Source organism: Artemia franciscana, chromosome 10 (assembly GCF_032884065.1).
Source record: "Artemia franciscana chromosome 10, ASM3288406v1, whole genome shotgun sequence".
NCBI lineage: Eukaryota > Metazoa > Arthropoda > Branchiopoda > Anostraca > Artemiidae > Artemia > Artemia franciscana.
Genome location: NC_088872.1, coordinates 28,200,473 through 28,223,134, shown reverse-complemented (window position 1 = coordinate 28,223,134; position 22,662 = coordinate 28,200,473). Strand labels below are relative to the sequence as shown.

The 22,662-nt window shown below is 36.0% G+C and overlaps 1 protein-coding gene across 2 annotated transcripts in view; it reads right to left on the bottom strand.

Annotated features, from left to right (window-relative positions):
• Positions 1-22,662, bottom strand: part of LOC136032023 (lachesin-like) — a 71,739-nt gene that overhangs the window by 18,877 nt on the left and 30,200 nt on the right. For both annotated transcript variants that reach the window (XM_065712101.1, XM_065712100.1), the window contains exons 4-5: positions 14,753-14,880; positions 10,885-11,047 (exon numbers count right to left, since the gene is read on the bottom strand). In XM_065712101.1, the coding sequence (XP_065568173.1) occupies positions 10,885-11,047; positions 14,753-14,880 (291 nt within the window). The remainder of the gene's footprint in view (positions 1-10,884; positions 11,048-14,752; positions 14,881-22,662) is intronic.

The window sequence follows — 22,662 nt, the reverse complement described above, 5'->3', positions numbered from 1 at the left end:
TAACTTATAAATTAGCTTACGTAACGAACTTTTGTATTCTCATGGTTTTATTACATATATGAGGGGGTTCACCCCCTCGTCAGTACCTCGCTCTTTACACTAAAGCTTAAATTTTGTCCCAATTCATTAAGAATTACCCCTGAATCACAAAAGCCGTAGAATAAATAGTTGAAATTACTAAAAATAGTTTAGCGTAAAGAGCGAGGTATTAGGAGGAGGTGAGCCTCTCATATACGTAATAATTCCTGTTCGTTTTAAGTTTTAATGCTGCTCCTTACTTCCAGTTTGAAAAAATTTTTCATATTTATTTTTTCATTGTTTTTTTTTTCAATAATGCTAGAAAATCCTGCGCTCCCTTCATGGAGATTTTCTTCCCCCATAACAAATTCCTCGATGGAAAGTTCTCCCAACATATTCCCCTCTTCTCAACCCCTCCTCCAACCAAAAAATTCCCCTGAAAACGTATTTACACTTTCCAATAACCATTACTGTATGTAAGCACTGGCCAAAGTTTGTAACTTGTAGCCCCTCCCACGGGGACTGTGGGAGAGTAAGTCGTCCCCAAAGACATAGTTACAAGGTTGTTTGACTACGCTAAATAAAATGGCCATCTCAGAATTTTGATCCGTTGACTTTGGGAAAATAATTAGCGTGGGAGGGGGCCTAGGTACCCTCCAATTTTTTTGGTCACTTGAAAAGGGCACTAGAACTTTTTATTTTCGTTAGAATGAGCCCTCTCGCAACATTCTAGGACCACCGGGTCTATACGATCACCCCTGGAAAAAAAAAATCCATGATCTGCCTTCTGGCAAAAAATACAAAATTCCACATTTTTGTAGATAGGAGCTTGAAACTTCTATAATAGGGTTCTGTGATGCATTGAATCTGATGGTGTTATTTTCGTTAAGATTCTATGACTTTTAGGGGGTGTCTCCCCCTATTTTCTAAAATAAGGCAAATTTTCTCAGGCTCGTTACTTTTAATGGGTAAGACTAAACTTGATGAAACTTATATATTTAAAATCAGTATTAAAATTCGATTCTTTTGATGTAGCTATTGGTATTGAAATTTCATTTTTCAGTGTTTTGGTTACTATTGAGCCGGGTCGTTCCTTACTACAGTTCGTTATCACGGACTTTTGGAAATAATTCAGCCACTACCAAAAAGAGGCACAACATTTTCGGAATTGAAAAGAGTAAAATCAGCTGAACCTCCAGCAAGCTTATCATTTGACAACATCCGAGAATTTGTAAAAAAAAAAATTAAAATAAGAGAAGCAGTAGGCTATCAAAGTTAGGGTGACAACTGCAGAAGGGAATGAATCACCCATTAGATAAACAAAGGTAATGCCGTGCTATGCTCTGGTAGCCTTGCAGCTTATGATAGAGAAGGCTAATGGTTTATCCTGGATTTTTTTTATTGACCGTAGAATTTTAATTGAGTTTAGAGTTTCGTTTGACTTAAATTTTCTGTTCCTTTTCATTTATCTTTATTTCTGATGAATAGTGTTTGCACTCGTACTTTTTTATGTGCAAGAGGTCTACTATCCTATAATAGAACAGGTGAAATGTCGGTGACCTAGAACGGGGAAAATATATTAAATAGCGATTCATCTGGAAGAGAGTTGTAGATCCTAAAACCAAAAGGTTCCTTGGAATCTTGCACTTTTTCAAAACCTTTGGCCAGGCATTGGCAAACTAAGCAAAACCCTCAAACATGTTTCCTTCCAATTGTCTGGCAACTTATGACAAAGGCCTATGGATTATGATTTTTTTAATGATTGACTCCATTTCGCAATTAAAGAACTCCTATGTGACTATCAGAGAAAAGTATAAATTGAGACTAAACGTCGACATCTAGATACTGCTTTATCCATTTTCTTTTTCAAAAATTTATAGTGTGATACAGTTTTAATTCCCTTGACGAAAAGAAAAACTCTTCTTCCAATAGACCCCTGAGAAATCACAAACTTGTTGAGCAAACATTACTTTTGGGAACACTTTTTTTTGTACATCGTATCTTTTGAAAGTTTCAATTACGATGGGAAGAAAAAGACTGATAGTTAGACGATTCTATGGATATGAATTTCATCGTGAAAAGAAAGAGACCCAAAATAGCTGCATTTGCTGACATCGTAGATGTCAGCCACGTCTTAGTTTCTACTCGTTCTGAGTTTGACTCGGTTATTTATTGTAATTTCTGTCCGTTCCTGGGCTTCAGTTACTTATTGATGATGATTTGCGGTAGTTTTATGTTAAGAAACGTTTATATTTATTTCTGCTCATTTTTGGTATAATTCAGCTCTTAAATTTTCTTTCAAAAAAACATTCTTCTGTGAACAAGTTTTTTTTAATCAATTTACGTTCGTTTTTATTGAAAAACTTTTTTTCAATGGTAAAGAAAGTAATATTTTTTATTTTTTCCTATAAGAACCCAAATTTTGACTTACTATAGATGTGTTCTGTAAAATGTTTCAAGAATTTTCAGTATTGTACGCCCTTTTGAAAATCTGAAGACACATAATACCGCTTGATTTAGTGTTAAACTTACTAAAGTTTCCCAGAAAAATAAAGCCCAGCACCCTTTCTAAAACATTGTATTTGTTCTGTTTTGACCACCTGGATGCACTTCCACTTTTTGATCCAGTTCAATTGCAAGAGCAGGAGTTGTAATAGCACTAGCCATGAAAGTTTCAAATTAGTATCCTCAGTCGTTCTTGATGCTGCTGAGATGTCTCATTGACACCCAGCATATGCATAGCGTCTTTTGATTTTGTTTTTAAGCACAATAAACTTTCTATGGAAGTTTTTACTTTATACTCTATTCTATATCCTATTTCCTCCTGGATATCTTGACAAACTGAACGAACCTAAGCCATTTTGGTTTTTATTCAATAGAAACAGAAGAAGAAGCAGCAATAAAGAAGGTTAGCTGGTACACCCTTTTGACGATCTGCATGCTCATAGTGTGTCTTCATTTAGTACAACAGCCCCTAAAACACTTCTTTAAAACTTCACCCATAATACCCTGGGCTGCGATCGTAGTAGCAGTAGTAGCAATAATAGCAGTATGCCCATAACATCTTTTGTTTTTGACCCCCCCCCCATCACGTGCTGAGACATTCAATATATTTCAGTAAATAGTTGGTGGGACATTTCTGATGCGTTCGTCTAACAAACTGCATGCAAAGAGTGTGTTTTAATTTGGTTCAGCACTATCTCAGCATTCTCTGAAATTTTATCTTAACACTGTTAGCTTTGGTAGCAATATTAGTGGTAGCAGCGGTAATAGTAGTAGTAGTAGTGGTAGAATTTGTAGCGTTAGCATGAAAATAGTGCACTTTGGTGACTTCAATATCCCTTACCAAGTTACAACAACCACAGTAAGTTTCAACATCAGGTTCCAAGCCGTTCCTTAGATATTGCTGATATATTCTTTGGACAATCTACATGGACCCAGTGTGTTTGGATTCACCTAAAATTTTCATTGTCAGCATTAGCCTTAGTTGTAGCAGCAGTCAGAGTAATAGTAGTAGGAATATTACTGTCAGTAGTATTAATAAGATTAGTAGTAGCACTACCAGTAGTAGCTGTTTTAAAACATCAGTAGTAGTATACTACCTTTTGGTCTTTTGAAACTCCCCTTCATCAGACTCTTGGGGTGTCCACTTGATGTTTTAGCTCATTGTTATAATATTGCTGACAAGCCCTTTTGATAACCTATATGCCCTTTAGCATGGTTTAATTTTGATTAACCTCTCTCTGAACATTTCTTAAGACTTATATCTGAATACTCTTAGCCTTAGTATTACTTACAATATAAGTAGTAGTTGAAGCAACAGTAGTAGTAGTAGTAATAGTAGTAGTAGTAGTAGTGGTAGTAGTATTGGTAGAAGTTCCATAAATTGCCTACTAGTCAAATAATCTTCCCCCTATGCATTCCCAGAAATTTCTAGTTTAACACCCAAACTTACTCATGAAACACCCGTTTGACGACCTATATGCAATTAGTGCGTTTGAATTTAATTTAACTTTCTCCTCAATATTCTCTCAAGTATGCACCTTCGTACCATTAGCCTTTTCAGCAGTATTATTATTACTAGAATTAATAGTAGTAGTAGTAATAGTAATATAATAATAGTAGTAATAGTAGCAGTAGCAACAGTGGCAGCAGTAGCATTAGTAGGAGTAATAGTACTCCCATATTGTCCTTTGGTCTGTAGAACCTCCCTCTTGTCACGACCATGAATTTTCAGCCTGATACGGTAAGGTTTTTCTAATGTATTCTAATGTATTGCTGATATGACCTTTTGATAATCTGTATGTAAACAGCATGTTCCGACTCTGAGATTATAAGTTTTCCTCTCAGTATCTTCAGCTTTAGTAGTAGTCGCTGCAGAAGCAGTACTAGCGGTGATAGTAGTAGTAGTAGTTCGGTAATAGTAGCATTACCAGCAGTAGTGTGCATTTACTTTACGGTCAATTGCCTTTACGGTCAATGGATCATCCTTCTAATCTTCCCTGAATGTTCCAACTTAATATATTCACTCATTTCTAAACTTTGTACTGTGGACAACCTTCATGCACATAACATGTTTTAATTTAGTTCAACACCCCCTTAATATTCTCTGAAAATTTCACCTGAATCTCAATTACAAATACGATATGTAAACAACGGGTAAATTGCATAACTTACATCACTTGCGTCATGGGCTCTGAGAGGCTGACATCTCCAAGGACATAGTTGTTGGACCTTTCAACTATGCTAAACGAAATGACTGTCTCAATTTTTTAATGGATGTGATTGAAGAATCAAGTGGATCTGGAAGTTGGGCTGATAGTCTTCCAATTGCTGTTGATTCATAAAACAGCCACTACAACTTTCAATTTCAAATCAAATGAGCTCCTTCCAAAATTTCCACGACGACTCTTTCCATGCGAAGTACTTCGGTGGAAAATAAATAAAGAAATGAACAAATAAGCACACTTCGCTATTTACTTTGGTCACCTTTTGGTTACTTCAACATCTCTTCAGCAAGCCCAGAAAGTTTTAAAGTTTTTACTTCAAGCCATTCCTAAGATAATGCTGATATGCACTTTTGATTCCATTCGACTCCTCCCAATATTCTATCATACCCTTAGCCCTAGTGGTATTAGTAGTCACAGTTGTTGCTTTAGGAGTACTAGCAGTAGTAGAATTAGTAATAGTATTGACAGTAGAAGTTGTAGTGGTAGTAGTAATATGTACAATTTGGTCTCATTAAGCCCGGGATGTTTCAACTTTTTAGAATAAGACGTTGGTATGATGTTGCTGATATGCCCTTTTCATAACATGCAATTTATTTATGTAAACAGTTCCTGGCAAATTACTGATTTGTTCTTTCTACAACCTCCATGCACACAGTGTATTTTAGTTTTGTTCGATTTCTCTTGAAGTCTCACCTTAATACTCTTAGCCTCAGTTGTAGTCTTTATTAGAAGCAGTAGCTTGAGTAGTATTAGAGGTGATGGCAGCAGTTTCAGTAGTAGTGTCGACATAATCCCTTTTTGGTCGATTGATCTACTTCCTAAGCATTCTCTGAAAGGTCCAACTTAATACTCTAAGCCATTCCTGAGATACAAACCCTTTTGACAAACTGCTTGCACATTGTGTTAGCTTTATACTTTTAAAGTAAAAGTAGTAGCAGTAGTAATAGTAGCACACATTAGTTCCTTTTTTCAATTGATCTTTCTCTTCATCATTTCCTGAAAACTTCAACTTAATACTCTTAGTCATTCCTATGTTATGCCTTTTTGACAACCTGTATGAACATAATGCGTTTTGATTTAGTTCAACACTTCCCTCAAGATTATCTGAATGCTTCTCCTGAATACCCTTGGTACTTTTGAACAGTAAAGATCAAACTACCCTCTTTCCCAATAACAAATAGTACATGTAATCAATGGGCAAATTGAATAACTTACAGCCCTTGCCCCAAGGGCTGTGGTGGGCTCTGATATCCTCAAAGACACAAAGGGAAAGGGTGGATTCTATGGCTCTAATCATTCTGATGAGACGACTGCATGTAACCGGCGACCTAATGGGGAGAAAGGGGACAAAGCATTTTAGTGTAAAAAACAAATGAATTTGGAAAACATTTAAAATATGGTTTATTTTCAGCAATGTGTAAATTTCTGCTCGTTTTGAGTTTGACGTGGAATTACAGGACTTTAATAGGTTTTAGCAGGGGTTTTAACAGGACTGTAAGTTCTGTTAGTTTTGGGTTTCGTTTATTAAATTGACTGGGAACTTATTTAGAGAAAAATTTTCATGAGAAAAAATGATACATTAAAACGATTAAAGAAATTTGGAACCATCATTTAAAATGGATTGCTGTAATTTTTCAAATTATGTGCCTTGCAAATCTCCATGTACTCTTTGGTGAGTTCGGGTGCTTGCGATAGTAGATTTTTGTTTGAACACTGATGGTAATTATGGAAGCAAGAGTACGATCCTATTTTTTTCATGTTTAAAATTACAAGTATGAAATTTATCCCTTAAAATTGCTTATTGCTTTCAGTGATATAGGGCATTATTTAAGATAGGAAAATAGTATTGCAGCAAAGCCATGGAGGCCTTAATTAAGGCAGTTTTGCATCTTCGATTTTTGCTACACACTGAAGGTAAATAGCTTGGTTTCCTCTTTTTTTTTAAACAAAAAGAGACAAAGGAAATAATAAAAGAATTCCAATATAAACTAGAAAACTCCTAGGGCTTTCTAGACAACACCCTTGGCGATTCCCAAGAAAAGTGCAATTATCTGTTTGCTCTGATTAATTTAGTGTCTAATTCGGACTGCTTTATCTCTGTCTAATAAAGGCTGATTATCCCCTGTGGCGTATCCAGGGCGGGAAAGCCTGACAACGAAAGAATAAGATGCAATACCTTAGTTTTATTGAATTGGGACACAGGCCCAATGACTGAAGGTACACTCAAAGCCAAAATAATAAATATGAAAATAGTAGTTGAACTGACGGCTTGACGGGTTTTTATGTTGGTATGGTGCCTTAAAAAGAAAGAAATGTGTCGTCAGGGTCCTAAGCCTTGCGATTGAAAGAAAAACTCCCAAAATTTTTTGGTTCCCAGCAGTGTCGACTAAGCTTCAGTCCACTACCCTTCGGTTCGATAGCTTCGCGGCTTCATACATCGAACCAAATTTTTCTTGGGTATTCATGTTACATCCTCGGAATTTACTATTTTTCCAGATTTCGTGACTGATCTCCTATTTTTATAACATAAAAAAAACACACATCATGGTCACAGAGTAGCTGAAACTCACTAACGAGTGAACCACTGCCCACAATGTTAATATCCGGGTTGCACCAGTAGCAAGCATTCTAGTAAGAGACTCACACGTCCAAAACTAAGAAACTAAACAGCGTATAACTTTTAAAAATAGTGCCATATAGAAACACAAAGTACACTATTAGTACCGCCTTGTCCGAAATCCCTGTACAGCAAATTGCTATATGTGGATCGGAATGATCTTGTACTTCAGTCTTTGCCAGATGGATATCAGACAGTAGCTAAGAGTACAGATTTTTCTTATATTCATAATAGTGGAAGTGTTTCAGATTTAGACCACTATGTTTGCTCGGCTGGTGTGATATGCTCGATTGTCAAGGTTAATGATGAAGAACAAGATTTTGGTTATCTCCCCGTATCTTTTACGGTTACTGTTTTGAATTCTTCTGGCCCGAATCAGTATAAACTTCTGTACGGGGCACTAAGTGATATAATAAGCGTAAATGGAATAAAGCTAACTGGACTATATATATTTGTACTTTGGCAACTCTGCTCTCATGTGTGACAGTTCCCTACCGTTTACTTTGTACCAGTGTCTTCTCGCCTAATGCTCAATTTTCAACTCAATTCTTAGTATTCTGGGATTGCTGCCTACCCCAAACAGGCCGAAGCCATTGCTGTCCCTGTTTCGCGTATTCGTTCGAAAACTAGAAGTTCTTTATGGAAAGAGGACCTCAGTTAAAAAGTGTTAAAAATCGGGCGAAAATGTGGTTTCGGATATAGAACGTGCTTGGTCTCCCCACTTCGGGGAATGTATTTAATATTAAAAGTACAACGAAGTCTGAATTCAAATCTTAGTTGCAAAGTGTCCGGTATGAGGATAAGGAATTTCCGAAAAGTCCTCGTCAATGGAGTTAACTGGTAAATTCTAGTAAATTAAACCCGACTGCCTGGTCCAGTTTAACTCCTGATGATCCATGGGTTAGTCATTACTCGGCAATTTTTAGTAGAGTAAATTATGCGGTCCATTCCAGGTTTTCTAGACTGCTTGATTCAGTTATTCCGCGTAAGTTACACCAGAAAGATATTATCCCTATTAGTCCTAAATGAAATGAAAAGCATTAAAAGACTAAAATGAAAAGCATTACTGACTAAAGACTAAAAATTTACTAAAAGACTAAAAATGAAAAGCATTAAAAGACTAAAATCTAAGTTGTTTGATTTGGATGGAATTTGTGTTGAACATTTAAGAGTTGATTCTCCCGAGTTGATTGGCCATCTATAACTTCTTTTTCAGATGTGTTTTAGTAGCTCACTAGTGCTTGACTCTTTCCTGTGTGGTACCGTTACCTCTGTTGTGAAGCGAGGGAAGGATCTGCTTAATTGAGGATCCTACTGTCCTATTACTGTAGCGTGTAATTTAAGTAAACTATTTGAATATGTATTGCTCCCATATCAAGGTAAGGTGGATTATGATGCAACTCAGTTCGGTTTTAAGTCGCGTATAGGATGCTAGCATGCCCACCATATACTTGCAACAGTGTTACAAGAAGCACATCGTTTAGAAACGGAAGTTCACTTCTGGGCGTTAGACCTATCTAAAGCTTTCGATAGTGTTTGTCACTCTCAAGCATGGTTTTCTCTGACATGTTTGAGTGTGAATAGTTCAGTTATTTCTGTGCTTCGATTTTGGTACCAGAATTTATTCATTCAGTTGAGGCAGGGTTTCCGGGCCTTTGGTAAAATCCCGGTTAGATCTGGGGTCCGTCAGGGTGGTGTGCTTTCACCTCATATTTTTAAAGCTTGCTTATTGAATGTTCTTAATAAGATACCGTTTTCTTACTCTACAGTGTTGTCCAATGTCTCCTATATTACATATGCGGATGATCTTAGCAGGTCTTCTGCTTCTTAGCAGGTCTAAGTTTACTTTACTGAAGCCTGTGATACTAGTATCGCGGCTGCATAGGGAAATTGGATTAAGCCTTAACACTGATAAATAGGAATGTTTAGTGTTCAATTCAAAATCTTCTGCAACGCCGCTTGATTGCGGTTTATTTTGTTAAATTTTGTCGAATCTTTCCGATGGCTTGGGATCAATATTTGAAAATCGGTTACTTGTTTTTTCGTTTCTGCCCATTGAGTGATATTAAAGAGAAGCTTAAACTGGGATACGCGAAAATTGACCCTGCAGGGGAAGATATAACAGAAAAGCACTGGCTAATTTGTACTCGAGTTTTTGTGACCATGCGGTTTTGTTCCCAGCTGGTCTTCATATCCTTTTTCGACCAGGGGATATTGGCGATATTAGAATTATGTATTTCCGATATTGCAAGTTTTTATTGTATCTGCCTCGCAGATACAGTAATAGAAAGATTATGTGGATTTCGGCGCTCCAGATATTGTAAGTTGTTTTGTCAGACAAAGTAACCGTCTTCAAGGAAATATTTATGCCACCTTGGGTGTTAACCACCCTTTTATTCGGGTAGCCATCGCGCATTGGGTGTAATTATTTATTTATTTGTGTCGATGTTAAATGTATTTTTTTCTTTTCTTGTTTTAGTCCACTTCATTTCCTACGTAGTGGGTTATAAATAAATTAATTAATATTGCTCTTAGTATTCCAAGCTCAGAACGGTGCTTTCCAATGGTGTCGTCTTGAAAATGTAGTCACCTTTTGCAGCTCTCATACTAGGCTTCCTCCTTCTCTTCAAACCCCTCGGTGGAGTTTAAAACAAATGACAAAACTGTTCTCTATGATTAAGGCTATCTCTGGAAGTTTCTAAGGGAGGGGACTGTCGCTTGTCATCCCGCCCATCTCCTCTTCTATCCCTATCACTTCCGAGTTAGCAGCCCCTGCTCTCCACTCCTAAACGTTGGCAAGTTCTGGAGCTGAAAAATCCTGTTCCAAATTTTGTTTGATAAGATCAAAATTGCCTTACGAACCGGCCCCAAGAACAAGCTGCTAGTCTGGCCCATCCTAATTACTGACCCTGTTTTATGGAGGGAGGATGGCTTGCATCTGAAAATCCATTTCTAAGGTCCTAGCGTTTTTAATTTTCCTGACAATCACTTTTCAATAAAATAGAGAAGATTCTTTGGCCTTTGTAAATAATAATTCAAACACTATAGTTTTCTTTTTAAGGAAAGAAAATAGCGACCTTAAAACACAAGGGACTAAAATTTGTTCAGGTGCGAGGCCCAATTAACCACAACCCCCTTTTGCTAATATATAACTTCTATTTTTCTCAGTAAAAGCTTAATTTTCACGAAAAGGATCCAAGGGGGGATACAGTGACCCAAAAAAACCCACGAAAAGCAATAAATTCGAAATATTTTAACATGGTAGTCAAGAAAGAGTTAAGACCTTAAGGATGAATTATATTATGACCTTAAGGATAAATTGCATGAACATGAATCATATTAGCCTCTCGCCTTGTCACTCTTTACTCAGCCTTTTTCAATAGCATGGCGCTTGGTCTGGCTGCAAGATCAAGCTCCTGAGCTCTTTCCCTCGACCACTTGATGGTAGCAAGCCATTTCCCATTCAGGACTGATAGCCATAGTTAATGAAGACATTAAATTACAGATTTGGAGGCTTACCGTCTAAAACATGCACCATCACATAGGGAGCTGTAAACCCTTCTGGTCTACAATGGTATTTTCCTGCTTTTTCTGGAGTTGCTCTAGCTACAAAAAGTGAGCTGACTACTGGATTTCCACTGGTAGTAGTAATCACGTAATCTTTCAATCCCAATGTTATATTCTAGAAAAAGAAGTAGTTTCGTGACTTCGAAATGTAAGAACTTGTTCAAAGCTCTAAATGAGACCTATGGGAATAACAATGCAGTAGAAACTTAATTGCCCCATTCATTTTTTTTTTCAGGATAGCTTTTCCAAAAACTTTATTGACATATATTGAAATATTGCCAGAGGCACGACAAAATGGGAGATTTGTTCACGAAAATGTGTAGTGAAAAATAATAATTAAGATAAGACCAACAAATTTAGGAATTTTTAGGTCCTTAAGGTAAAAAAAAAAAATGGACGACAAATTGATATACCCAAGTTTAATTTCTTATGTTTTTTCTACATTGGCGTCCATTTTGCCTTAAGGTTTATGGATGCAGTATTTAACCAAGTGATGTAAAAAATTACTGGGCCCAACTAGGTCGTCTATTTACCTCTCTATATATACCACATGTCCTTTATTCGGCACTATTTTGGAAGTTATTAGGAGAAAAAGATAAAATAGAAATTCACTCTACCTATTTCCGTTATGCCAAATTCCTACTATAGCTCCCAATATGGACCATAAATACTAAGATCATTCAGCAATATGGGATAATTGACACATCCGCCACCGTTCAATCAGCCATTACCAATGATGAAAAACAGCTGATTACGTTAGAACACGAATGGCAATCTTTACTTATGTAGATTCGTTTTTATGTTGTTTTTTTTTATATTTGTGTGTATATAGTTATTTGGGGAGTGCCGCTTTTTCTGTTCTTTTTATATTTTATTTCCTTTACTCCGTCTGTGTACCCTTTTTTGACGAATTAATACATACATACATACATACATACATACATTTTGCTTCATAAATGTTATGGTCTTTTTTTCTGGGCTACTCAAAAACGTCCCAGTGATTCAAGTCCAGTGATTCAATTTGGTATAGACTAATCGGAGATATTTTGGTCCCTGACTGATGGCCTTGACCAGATCCTGAAAAAAGTTCCTGACCAATTTTGGGGGGCACCAAATTTTGAGCATACTACAAGAGATACATCATTACCATAATCCAGCCGGCAATCTCATTTTCATATACCTGTCGGGACATGATTAATAAAGAAAGTTGAAATACGTGTTTTGACGATTTAATATATGAATTTTTTTTTGTTTTAATCTGGATTGAATGAAATCTGGTCTTGTCACGTGCTTGGGTAAAGTAAACTGGCGAACTTACGTCACCAGTGAATCAATTGCTATGACACTTTCGTTAAAGGGATCTTATAGTCATCCATGTCCCATCTCAAAAGGACCCAGAACCCTCCCCCAAATTCCCTCCCCTTCCTGTGGGACTTTATTTTTTGTTTATTGAAGTACAAGACTTCTGTCTTATACAAAGTTCGATGAAGATACGTTCTATAAATCAAATGTGTGGTATGCGAGCCCAAAGCTCGATAAAGCTTTGGGCAAAACAGAGTGCACATATTTGATTTGTAGAAAGCTCGCATATCACACATGTATTTCAAAGAAGCGTATCTTTACCGAGTTTTGTGCAAAACAGAGTAAAAAACACTTTGAACCACACACTTGATTCAAAGAAATCTATCTGTATCGAGCTTTGGGCTCGACACGGTACATAGTACAAAACATTTTGAACGCCATATCTGATTCGAAGAAGCGTTTCTTCATCGAACTTTGTGAACAACAGACAACAAAACATTTTGAACCGGACATTTTTTTTTCAAAGAAGTGTATCTTCATCGAACTTTGTGAACAACAGACAACAAAATATTTTGAACCGGACATTTTTTTTTTCAAAGAAGTGTATCTTCATCGAGCTTTGGGCAAAACAGGGTGCACATATTTGATTTGTAGAAAGCTCGCATATCACACATGTATTTCAAAGAAGCGTATCTTTACCGAGTTTTGTGCAAAACAGAGTAAAAAACACTTTGAACCACACACTTGATTCAAAGAAACCTATCTGTATCGAGCTTTGGGCTCGATACGATACATAGTACAAAACATTTTGAACGCCATATCTGATTCGAAGAAGCGTTTCTTCATCGAACTTTGTGAACAACAGACAACAAAACATTTTGAACCGGACATTTTTTTTTCAAAGAAGTGTATCTTCATCGAACTTTGTGAACAACAGACAACAAAATATTTTGAACCGGACATTTTTTTTTCAAAGAAGTGTATCTTCATCGAGCTTTGGGCAAAACAGGGTACACATATTTGATTTGCACAAAGCTCGCATACCACACATTTGATTTATAGAAGCGTATCTTCATCGAACTTTGTATAAAACAGAAGTGCAAAAAATAAAGTCCCAAAGGAAGAGGAGGGAAGTTGGGGGAGGGTTCTGGTCCTTTTGAGATGGGACATGGATGACCATAAGATCCCTTTAAAGGAAGTGTCACAGCAATTGATTCACTGGTGACGTAAGTTCGCCAGTTTACTTTGCCCAAGCACGTGATAAAAAAAATATTCATATATTAAATCGTCAAAAGACGTATTTCAAATTTCTTTGTTAATCATGTCCCGACAGGTATATGAAAATGAGATTGCCGGCTGGATTATGGTAATGGTGTATCTCTTGTAGTATGCTCATTTAAGTAGGTCGACGACCCAAATTATGTAGTCGTCGGCTCTATTACAAGGATAGTAATCGTTACGTTAATGCTGTACGTCTGGGCTCCAGAACCCCTCCACTACTTATATAAAACACAACCTCAATATTTGTGCATAATGTCCCATCAAGAAGTAGGCTAAGGTGCAGTTTGGCTCAATATCTAAACCAAAAAAAAATTTGTAGCTACTAGAAGGGATGTTCTGATTAGCTAATAATCTCATCATTCCCTGAATCTAATACAATTTTTTGTAACATGAACAAACTAGAAGATAGTGCCCAGGTACATTTGTATGCAGAGTCGTATGCACACGAACATTTGTTTACAGTTAAGTGTAAATTTAATTGTGCTTACATATAACCTTCAGTCAATAAAGCTTCGTGCATTATCTTCATTTTTTCGTATCTTCTACAACCACTTAGATATGTGATAACCCAAATTAGACAACCCAAATTATGTAGTCGTCGGCTCTATTACAGGGATAGTAATTGTTACGTTAATGATGTACGTAAGAAGAAAGGGTACTTGTATGATATGCCACTGCGTCTCAAGTTGTTCATGCATTGACACAACTGTAAACCAGTTTCTTTTACTAGTTTCTTTCAACTTAGCGTAAGAAAAGACAACGAGAATTGACAAAATAGATGGAAAATATATAATTTGGGCTATATGTTTGGACATTAGGGGGGCAAAGTATTTGAAAAGTATGAAGTCAGAAAATAATTCTTACTTCATAATATCGGAAAAATTGTAGCTAACAAGTTATGCATGCTGAGCAATTGTACCTCCCCCCCCCCCTAATGTGCAAATATATAGCCCTTTTTTTAAGAATTATGTTCTTACCGTACTTAGGTATACTTTATTAGGACTAATCTAAATTCTCTTCATGAGATGCAGGTGGTATATCATAGAAGTATCAAAAATAGTTTTTTGGCATTTTCCTTACAATTCCGGGTTCAATTTTTCGAAAGACTTTTTTTTCCTCCCACGGAAAACTTCTGTGCCATATATTATTAGTACAACGCGTTCCAACATTAGCTGCAAAAACAATTTCCTGTGGATGCTTTATGTTACTAAGGTTTTATTAGAAAGAGTCTACTCACTTTTTCTTCGGCTGTCCATAGTACATTACTTGGTGGCATGTCGCCCCAATGGACTAGACAAGTTATATTGAAGGGTGATCCTCTATGGACATGCAACTCTTTTCCGCTTGTTATGTTTGCTGTAGGATCTAAAATGAAAACAAATATTTGAGTTTCTTAAGTCAGCCTCTATTGCTGAAATGATTTCCTTCCAATACAAACATAAGGAGCTTATTTAAGAAAATAGAGCTGTGTTACGAATCTCTTTATTATGGTTACTAGTTTTCTAATATTTTTTCTCATTTTTAATTTATTGATAAAAATTTGTTAAAAAGAAAAAGTTTTTAATTTCCTTCTTTTTGAAAAAGTTTAATCCCAGCATGAGCTGAAAGAAGATCTTGTACCAAGGGAAATTTCAGAGTAAAGAGACCGCAAAAAAAAATTAGTGCAGTTAGAAATTCTTCCTATTTTGATAGGCTGACTAAATAATACAAAAAAGTTTTGTTTTAGTACAGTAAGAATTATAACAACAAACAAGGAGAAACTCGGTGATTTAGAACGTCCATCTTAAAACGGGATAATTTAATAATTGATGAAAAAATTAAGACCTAACGCAAACTGAACATTCTATCAAAGTGAAGCCATTTAAAACAGAAACAAGTATCAAGTCCCGATTTAGCATTAGAGCACCTTTGACAGCTAGGAATTCGCTGTGATAACAAGGTTCTTAGTTCCCACACTGGCAAAATATATATGTCAATAATTGAAGAAACGCATTTATAGTTTACTATGTTAAGTATCAACTTGTTAAACTTAAATATTCTTTAACCTTAGATATAATTTTTTAAAACAGATTACTAAAAGAGAATGGGAAATGATGTTGCTGATTCAATTACGAGACTTTCCACGTGAGCACTTTTATTCGAATACGTTCCCTTTGAATTCGTCGTTATAATATTTTTTTCAATTTTGAAAGAGGTACATTTTCTGTGAATGTAAAGAAGTAACGAAACTTGAATCCTACTTTGAGAGTGGTGGAAATGAAATAGAAGGATGAATACAACTGTAAACTGGTGTATAGCCTTTGTAGTTACTTACGTGGCAGGTTGAGGGACATTCAACCTACATGTCAAAATTCACAGGTTCTCTATTTTCTTCTACTTTCTGTATGAATTTGAGCCCCCTCCTCCCGATACACCAGTCCTGTTACCCTGATAGACTTTTTCGTGCGTGCCGTATCATTGCTATATTTAATCAGAAGTGCATACTTTTACAAAAAATATAATAAAAATATAATTTTAGGCTTCACTTTTCCCCCGGCTGCCTTATCTGCTTTGTTGTAATGGCAACCAATAATTCTATTTTATTATTCAATTTTAAGGGTGTTCCCTATTTTAGAACAATGTCATGGTTTTTACGTAGCAATGAAACTCTGACTGTTTAAAACACAATAGGTGTAAAATTAACGAGGTAAATTATTAAGACAATCAGGCATGATTGTCATGTCTGACGTGACAAATGAATCAGACGGGAAAAATCTGACAAAAATTTAATTAATTGTAGCTGAATCTCTTGTCAAATCTTTTTTACTGTATTTGTAGAAACTAAGAAGCTCTAACAAAATTCTAAGAATCAATAGATTGATTTAAAAGGAAAATTAGAGGCTTAATGCCGCTCGGGATTTAAAATAAGAGCGCCGAGTCACGATGTCCTTCTAAATATCGAAATTCATTAAGATCCGATCACCCACTCGTAACCTATAAATACCTCATTTTTTTCTAATTTTTCCTCTCCCTTTAGCCCCCCAGATGGTTGAATCTGGAAAAACGACCTTATCAAGTCAATTTGTGCAGCTCCCTGACACGCCTACCAATTTTTACCGTCCTAGCACGTCCAGAAGCACCAAACTCACCAAAGCACTGAACCCCTCCCCCCCAACTCCCCTAAAGAGAGCGAATACAGTACGGTTATGTCAATCACGTATCTATGACATTTGCTTATTCTATCCAGCAAACTTCATTCCGATTCCTCCACTCTAAGCGTTTTCCAAGATTTCTTATTTCCCCCTCCAACTCCCCCAGTGTCAACAGATCCAGTCGGGATTTGAAATAAGAGCTCTGAGACATGAATTCCTTCTAAATATCAAATTTCATTAAGATTCGGTCACCCGTTCATAAGTTAAAAACACCTCAATTTTTCTAATTTTTCCAGATTAACCCCCCCCCCCCACAAGCTCCTCCAAAGAGAACGGATCCGTTCCAATTATGTCAATCACGTATCTAGAACTTTTACTTATTCTTACCATCTAGTTTCATCCGGTCTCTCCACTCTAAGCGTTTTCCAAGATTTATGTTTCCCTCCTCCAACCCCCTATATCCAGGATCCAATTCGAGTCGAAAATGGAGCATCTAAGACATAAGATCCTTCTATATGTCAAGTTTCATTAAGACCGATTACCTATTCGTAAGATAAAAAATACCCCAATTTTCACGTTTTCTGAGTCACGATGTCCTTCTAAATATCAAAATTCATTAAGATCCAATCACCCACTCGTAAGCTATAAATACCTCATTTTTTCTAATTTTTCCTCTCCCTTTAGCCCCCCAGATGGTCGAATCTGGAAAAACGACTTTATCAAGTCAATTTATGCAGCTCCCTGATACGCCTACCAATGTTCATCGTCCTAGCACGTCCAGAAGCACCAAACTCGCCAAATCACTAAACCCCTCTCCCCAACTCCCCCAAAGAGAGCGAATCCAGTACGGTTACATCAACCACGTATGAAGGACATCTGCTTATTCTATCCACCAAGCTTCATCCCGATTCCTCCACTCCAAGTGTTTTCCAAGATTTCCCCCTCGAACTCCCCCCAATGTCAAAAGATTTGGTCGGGATTGGAAATAAGAGCTCTGAGACATGAATTCCTTCTAAATCAAATTTCATTAAGATCCGATCACCTATTCGTTAGATAAAAATGCCCCAAATTTCAAATTTTCCAAGAATTCCAGTTTCCCCCTCCAACTCTCCCCAATGTCACAGGATCTGGTCGGAATTTAAAATTAGAGCTTTAAAGCACAAGGTCCTTCTAAATATCAAATTTCATTAAGATCTGGTCACCCTTTCGTAAGTTACAAATACCTTATTTTTTCAAATTATCCCCCCCCCCACTCCACCAAAGAGAGCAGATCTGGTCCGGTTATGTCAGTCACGTATCTTAGACAGGTTTTTATTCTTCACATCTAGTTTCATCCTGATCTCTCCGCTTTAATTATTTTCTAAGATTTCAGGCCCCCCGACTGCCCCCCCCCCCCAATGATGCTGGATACGGTTGAGATTTAAAATAAGAGATCTGAGTTACGAGGTCCTTCTAAATATGAGGTTTCATGAAGATCCGATCACTCATTCGTAAGTTAAAAATACGTCATTTTTTCTAATTTTTCAGAATTAGCTCCTCCCCCCCCCCCAATAGAGTGGACCCGTTACAATTATGTAAATCGCGTATCTAAGACTTCTGGTTATTTTTCACCAAGTTTCATCCCGATCCCTCCAATCTAAGCGTTTTCTAGGATTTTAGGTTCCTCCCAAACTCCCCCCAATGTCACCAGATCCGGTCGGGATTTGAAATAAGAGCTTTGAGACACGATACCCTTCTAAATATCAAATTTCATTGAGATCCGATCACCCGTCCGTAAGTTAAAAATACCTCATTTTTCTAATTTTTCAGAACTACCCCCCCCCCCCAACTGCACCAAAGAGAGCGGATCCGTTCCGGTTATGTCCATCATGTATCTAGGACTTGTGCTTATTTTTCCCACCAAGTTTCATCCCGATCCCTCAGCTCTAAGTGTTTTCCAAGATTTTAGGTTTTCCCCTCCCAACTCCCCTCTAATGTCACCAGATCCGGTCAGGATTTAAAATAACAGCTCTGAGACACGATATCCTTCCAAATATTAAATTTCATTAAGATCTGATCAACCGTTCGTAAGTTAAAAATACTTCATTTTTTCTATTTCTTCCGAATTAACGGGGCCCCCACTCTCCCCCAGATGGTCAAATCGAGAAAATGATTATTTTTAATTTAATCTGGTCTGGTCCCTGATATGCCTGCCAAATTTCATCGTCCTAGCTTACCTGGAAGTGCCTAAACTAGCAAAACCGGGACCGGCAGACTGACAGAGCGGTAGAATTTGCGATTGCTATATGTCACTTGGTTAATACCAAGTGCCATAAAAACGGAGTAAAAAATTATGCCAAGTTTTAAAATAAACAAGATTGCTATAACTGAATTATAAAAGCCTGAAGCGAAAAAGAAACTAATATAAACCAAACGAGCCGATTTAAAAAAAAAAAGAAGAAGAAGAATTTACCACAAATAAGAGCAAGACTACAACCCCTAAAACTCCCTTAAGTCAGAAGGGCCAAAACGATCATATAAGCACAATACTAACGATCTGTAGAGGGCAGAAAAAATTACTTAAATTAATTTTAATGTTTGAAAAAGAACCTTTTTGTTACTATTTTTATTTTGATCCCAATCAATTCAGAAGTTTCTGAAATTTATGTCAAAATAACATTATAAATCACCGTGGGATGACTTTTGAATCGATCTGTTTAGTTTGTATTATTTCGAATTAGTCAAGCAATAGATGATTCAGATTCATTTTCTATATTTATTTAAGATGTTTACTTAAAGGATAGAAAATATTGATGAGCATTAAATTAGTATCAGAAAATTGATATTGTTTGAACTATTATTAACTGTTTAAATCAAAATGAAACACAAAAAAACAGTCTTGTAGATTTGAAAAGTATGCAACCATTAATGTTAGTATAAAGAAAAACATTTTCGGAATTTTATTTTTAGTACAGTGAAAAGGAGAACCTTGCCTTTGGAGGCCATAGAGGGCGGTGACAATACGCTCTTGCGCCAATAAAGGACATTCAGTAACAGGAAAGTAAGCAAACATATATTATTCTTGCCAAAACCCACAAAACCAGAAAAATAAAGCATCAATATCAATTAAAGAAACATAATATAGCGAAAATTATGTGAACAAAAATTGAAACTGGCTAAACTACTTGAATAAAAATTGGAAAATACGCAATAGCTTGAACAAAAGAACTGAAAGGTGAAGACTTTGGTATAGAAAGTTCAAAAGGAAGAAACTATTTGATCAAAAATTGAAACAGCACGAAATTGCTTGAACAAAATTGAACAGATGAAACTAGTTGAATAAAAATTATGAAAACAACAAATTACTGGGACAAGAATTTGATTAGATTTTCTTCCTCTTTACGCTTTGGTTTTTTTTTATTTTTATAGTTACACATTTCACAGTTCAAGAATCTAAGCTGTTTTTTTTTTCAAAACTACACAAGTTTTATTTCAATTTTCACAGTAAAACACTTCCCAATTTAAGAATTTTTCATAATTTCACGATTTTCGTAATTAAAATTTTCACAATGTGAGAATATCCGGTTTTTCAAAATTCCACAGTTCTAATGTGAATTTTCGACAACGAAACGATTTCCGATTCAAGAATATTAATAGATGTATTTTACTACTTTTAAAGTTGTTTTAAAACTCACTATACCGAAATTGAACTCTCTCGGACCAACACAGGACACTCATTAATGGAAAGCAAGTATAAATATACTAATCTTGCTAGAAATGATAAAACGAGAAAGACAAACACACCAGAATCCCATAGGCAGACCTGATACGGTGAAATCGAGTCAACAAAAAAAGTAAATCTGTAAAGACCTTGGAAAAAAAATTTGAAAAACATGAAATTGTGTGAAAAAAAAATCAAGATGACGGAATCAAGTGGACAATTTGAAATAAATTTTTTGGCTCGACAAAAAATTGAGAATGGTAAAAAAAAATAACATTCTAAATTCTTAAACTTTCTCCAAAAAAATTGAAAGAAGCGAAAAACTTCATTAAACAAAGAAAATCTTTGAAAACTTTGGGACAAAAAATTGAAAAAAGTAAAAAACCCTCGACACACAAAGAAATTCTTTGAAACGAAGGAATAAAACAAGAGAATTTGTGAATATGCATTACACAAATTGGAAATTCATGAAAACTTTACGACAAAATTGAAAGAATGAAAATTGAAAACAATAAACACTTTGTGAATGATTTAAAAAAGACGAACTCGCTTGGATAAATAAATAAAATATCTGCCTTTTATCTCGGCAGAACCTTTAATACTTGCGGATTAACTCTGTAAAAGTCAAAAATATGTGAAATCCTATTCGGTCATGCTTAACCACATAACCCAAAAACCACTGAATTCAGATTAAATATTTAGGTTGGGGTAAATTAACATACGCCATATAAGGTTTGGTTAAATTAGCTGTATTTAGGTTAAGCTGGTGCTCCAACTAAACCAGCAACTAATGGAATTTGTAACTTGGAATCTGAGGCAGAATCGTTATGTTGACATTTGACAAAAAGGGAGTGTTTGACTTATCGCATTGTTGAATTTTAGTGTTACAAATGTGGAACTGTGACAATTGCTGACTTTCTTGAGAAGTGTAAAACTTTGGGTTGTCAAATTCAAGAATTCTTAAGTCTGAGAAATGAGGAATTGTGAAATTTGCTAAAATTCTTGAAAAGGCAAGGTTTTTGAGTTGTTAAATGTGAAACTTTTAAGTCTGGGAAAATTGAAATCATGAAATTTTTGACTTATGTGGAAAGACAAATTGGGAAATTTTAATGTCTGAGTATTGTGGCATTCTGAAAATTGTTGACCCATGAAAAGTAGGAGCCTTTGGTTTGTCGAGCTGTGGGATTTTAAGTATGTGAAATATGGACATCAAAATGGGTATTTCCAGTGAAAATAAGGAATTCTTTCATTTAAATCTGAAATGTGGAAATGCGGGTTTGAAGTTTCTCACGATAAATAAACCACCTTTATTCTAGAAAAGTAAATAACTATTTACAAAAACAAAATATATTGCAATTCCACTGTACCAGAATGCAATGGCTTATATTATTAGTGAGCAAAAAAACAAAATAAATTACAACTGAACAAATTGAACAAAATCAAATAAGTTAACATATTAGTGAGCGACGTTTAGGCATATGCAGATCTAGGGTAGATAGAGTCCCTGTCACTTTCAAAAATAGTTGCTAGTCTTATGATTCTTTGCTTTTTTCTTCCTTTTTCTTCAAATATTTTAATAAGTTTGAAGTAATGCCCCAATAGGCACTTTAAGCCCAGCCCTATCCAAGCCTCTCAGGGAGTTCCTGTCCCTGTATTTCATGGGGGCCATCATGTGCATATTACGTCCCAGGGAATGTTTTCTAAAAGACGTAGAGGCTTTTTACGTAAACAGGAATGTTTTGTAGGAGATGCAGGTGTCTGTTCCGCAATAGGGAGGGTTTACTTTGGTTGTTATGTAATGGGTTTTGTTTACTTTTGGTTGTTACATAATAGGGCTTTGGTTGTTACGTAAAAGGACCTGTTAGAGTCCACTAGTCAAGCAGGGAAGTTTTTTAGAAAATTTTCTTCAAGACGTTTTTTCAAGTCGTTTCAAGACATCCCAAGACGTTTTTTAAGATGTTTTTCTTCAAATCGTTTCAATACATCCCAAAATGTTTTAAGACGTTTTTCTTCAAGACCTTTCAAGATGTTTCAAGATATCCCAAGACGTTTTCTACGACATTTTTTCTTCAGTGCATTTTTCTTCACGATCGGTTTGATAGTACGTAATAGGTGAATATTTTCTTATGTTAAGGATGACACATTCACACGTGGATCTTACGCAATGGCGGTGCTGATGTGGGATATTACGTAAAGAGGGTGCACGCGTGGGTGTTACGTAACGACAGTGCACATGTGGGGTGTTACACAATTTTGGTGCACGCAGGTGTGTCACGTTATGATGATACTCACGTGGGATGTTAAATAATGCTTTAG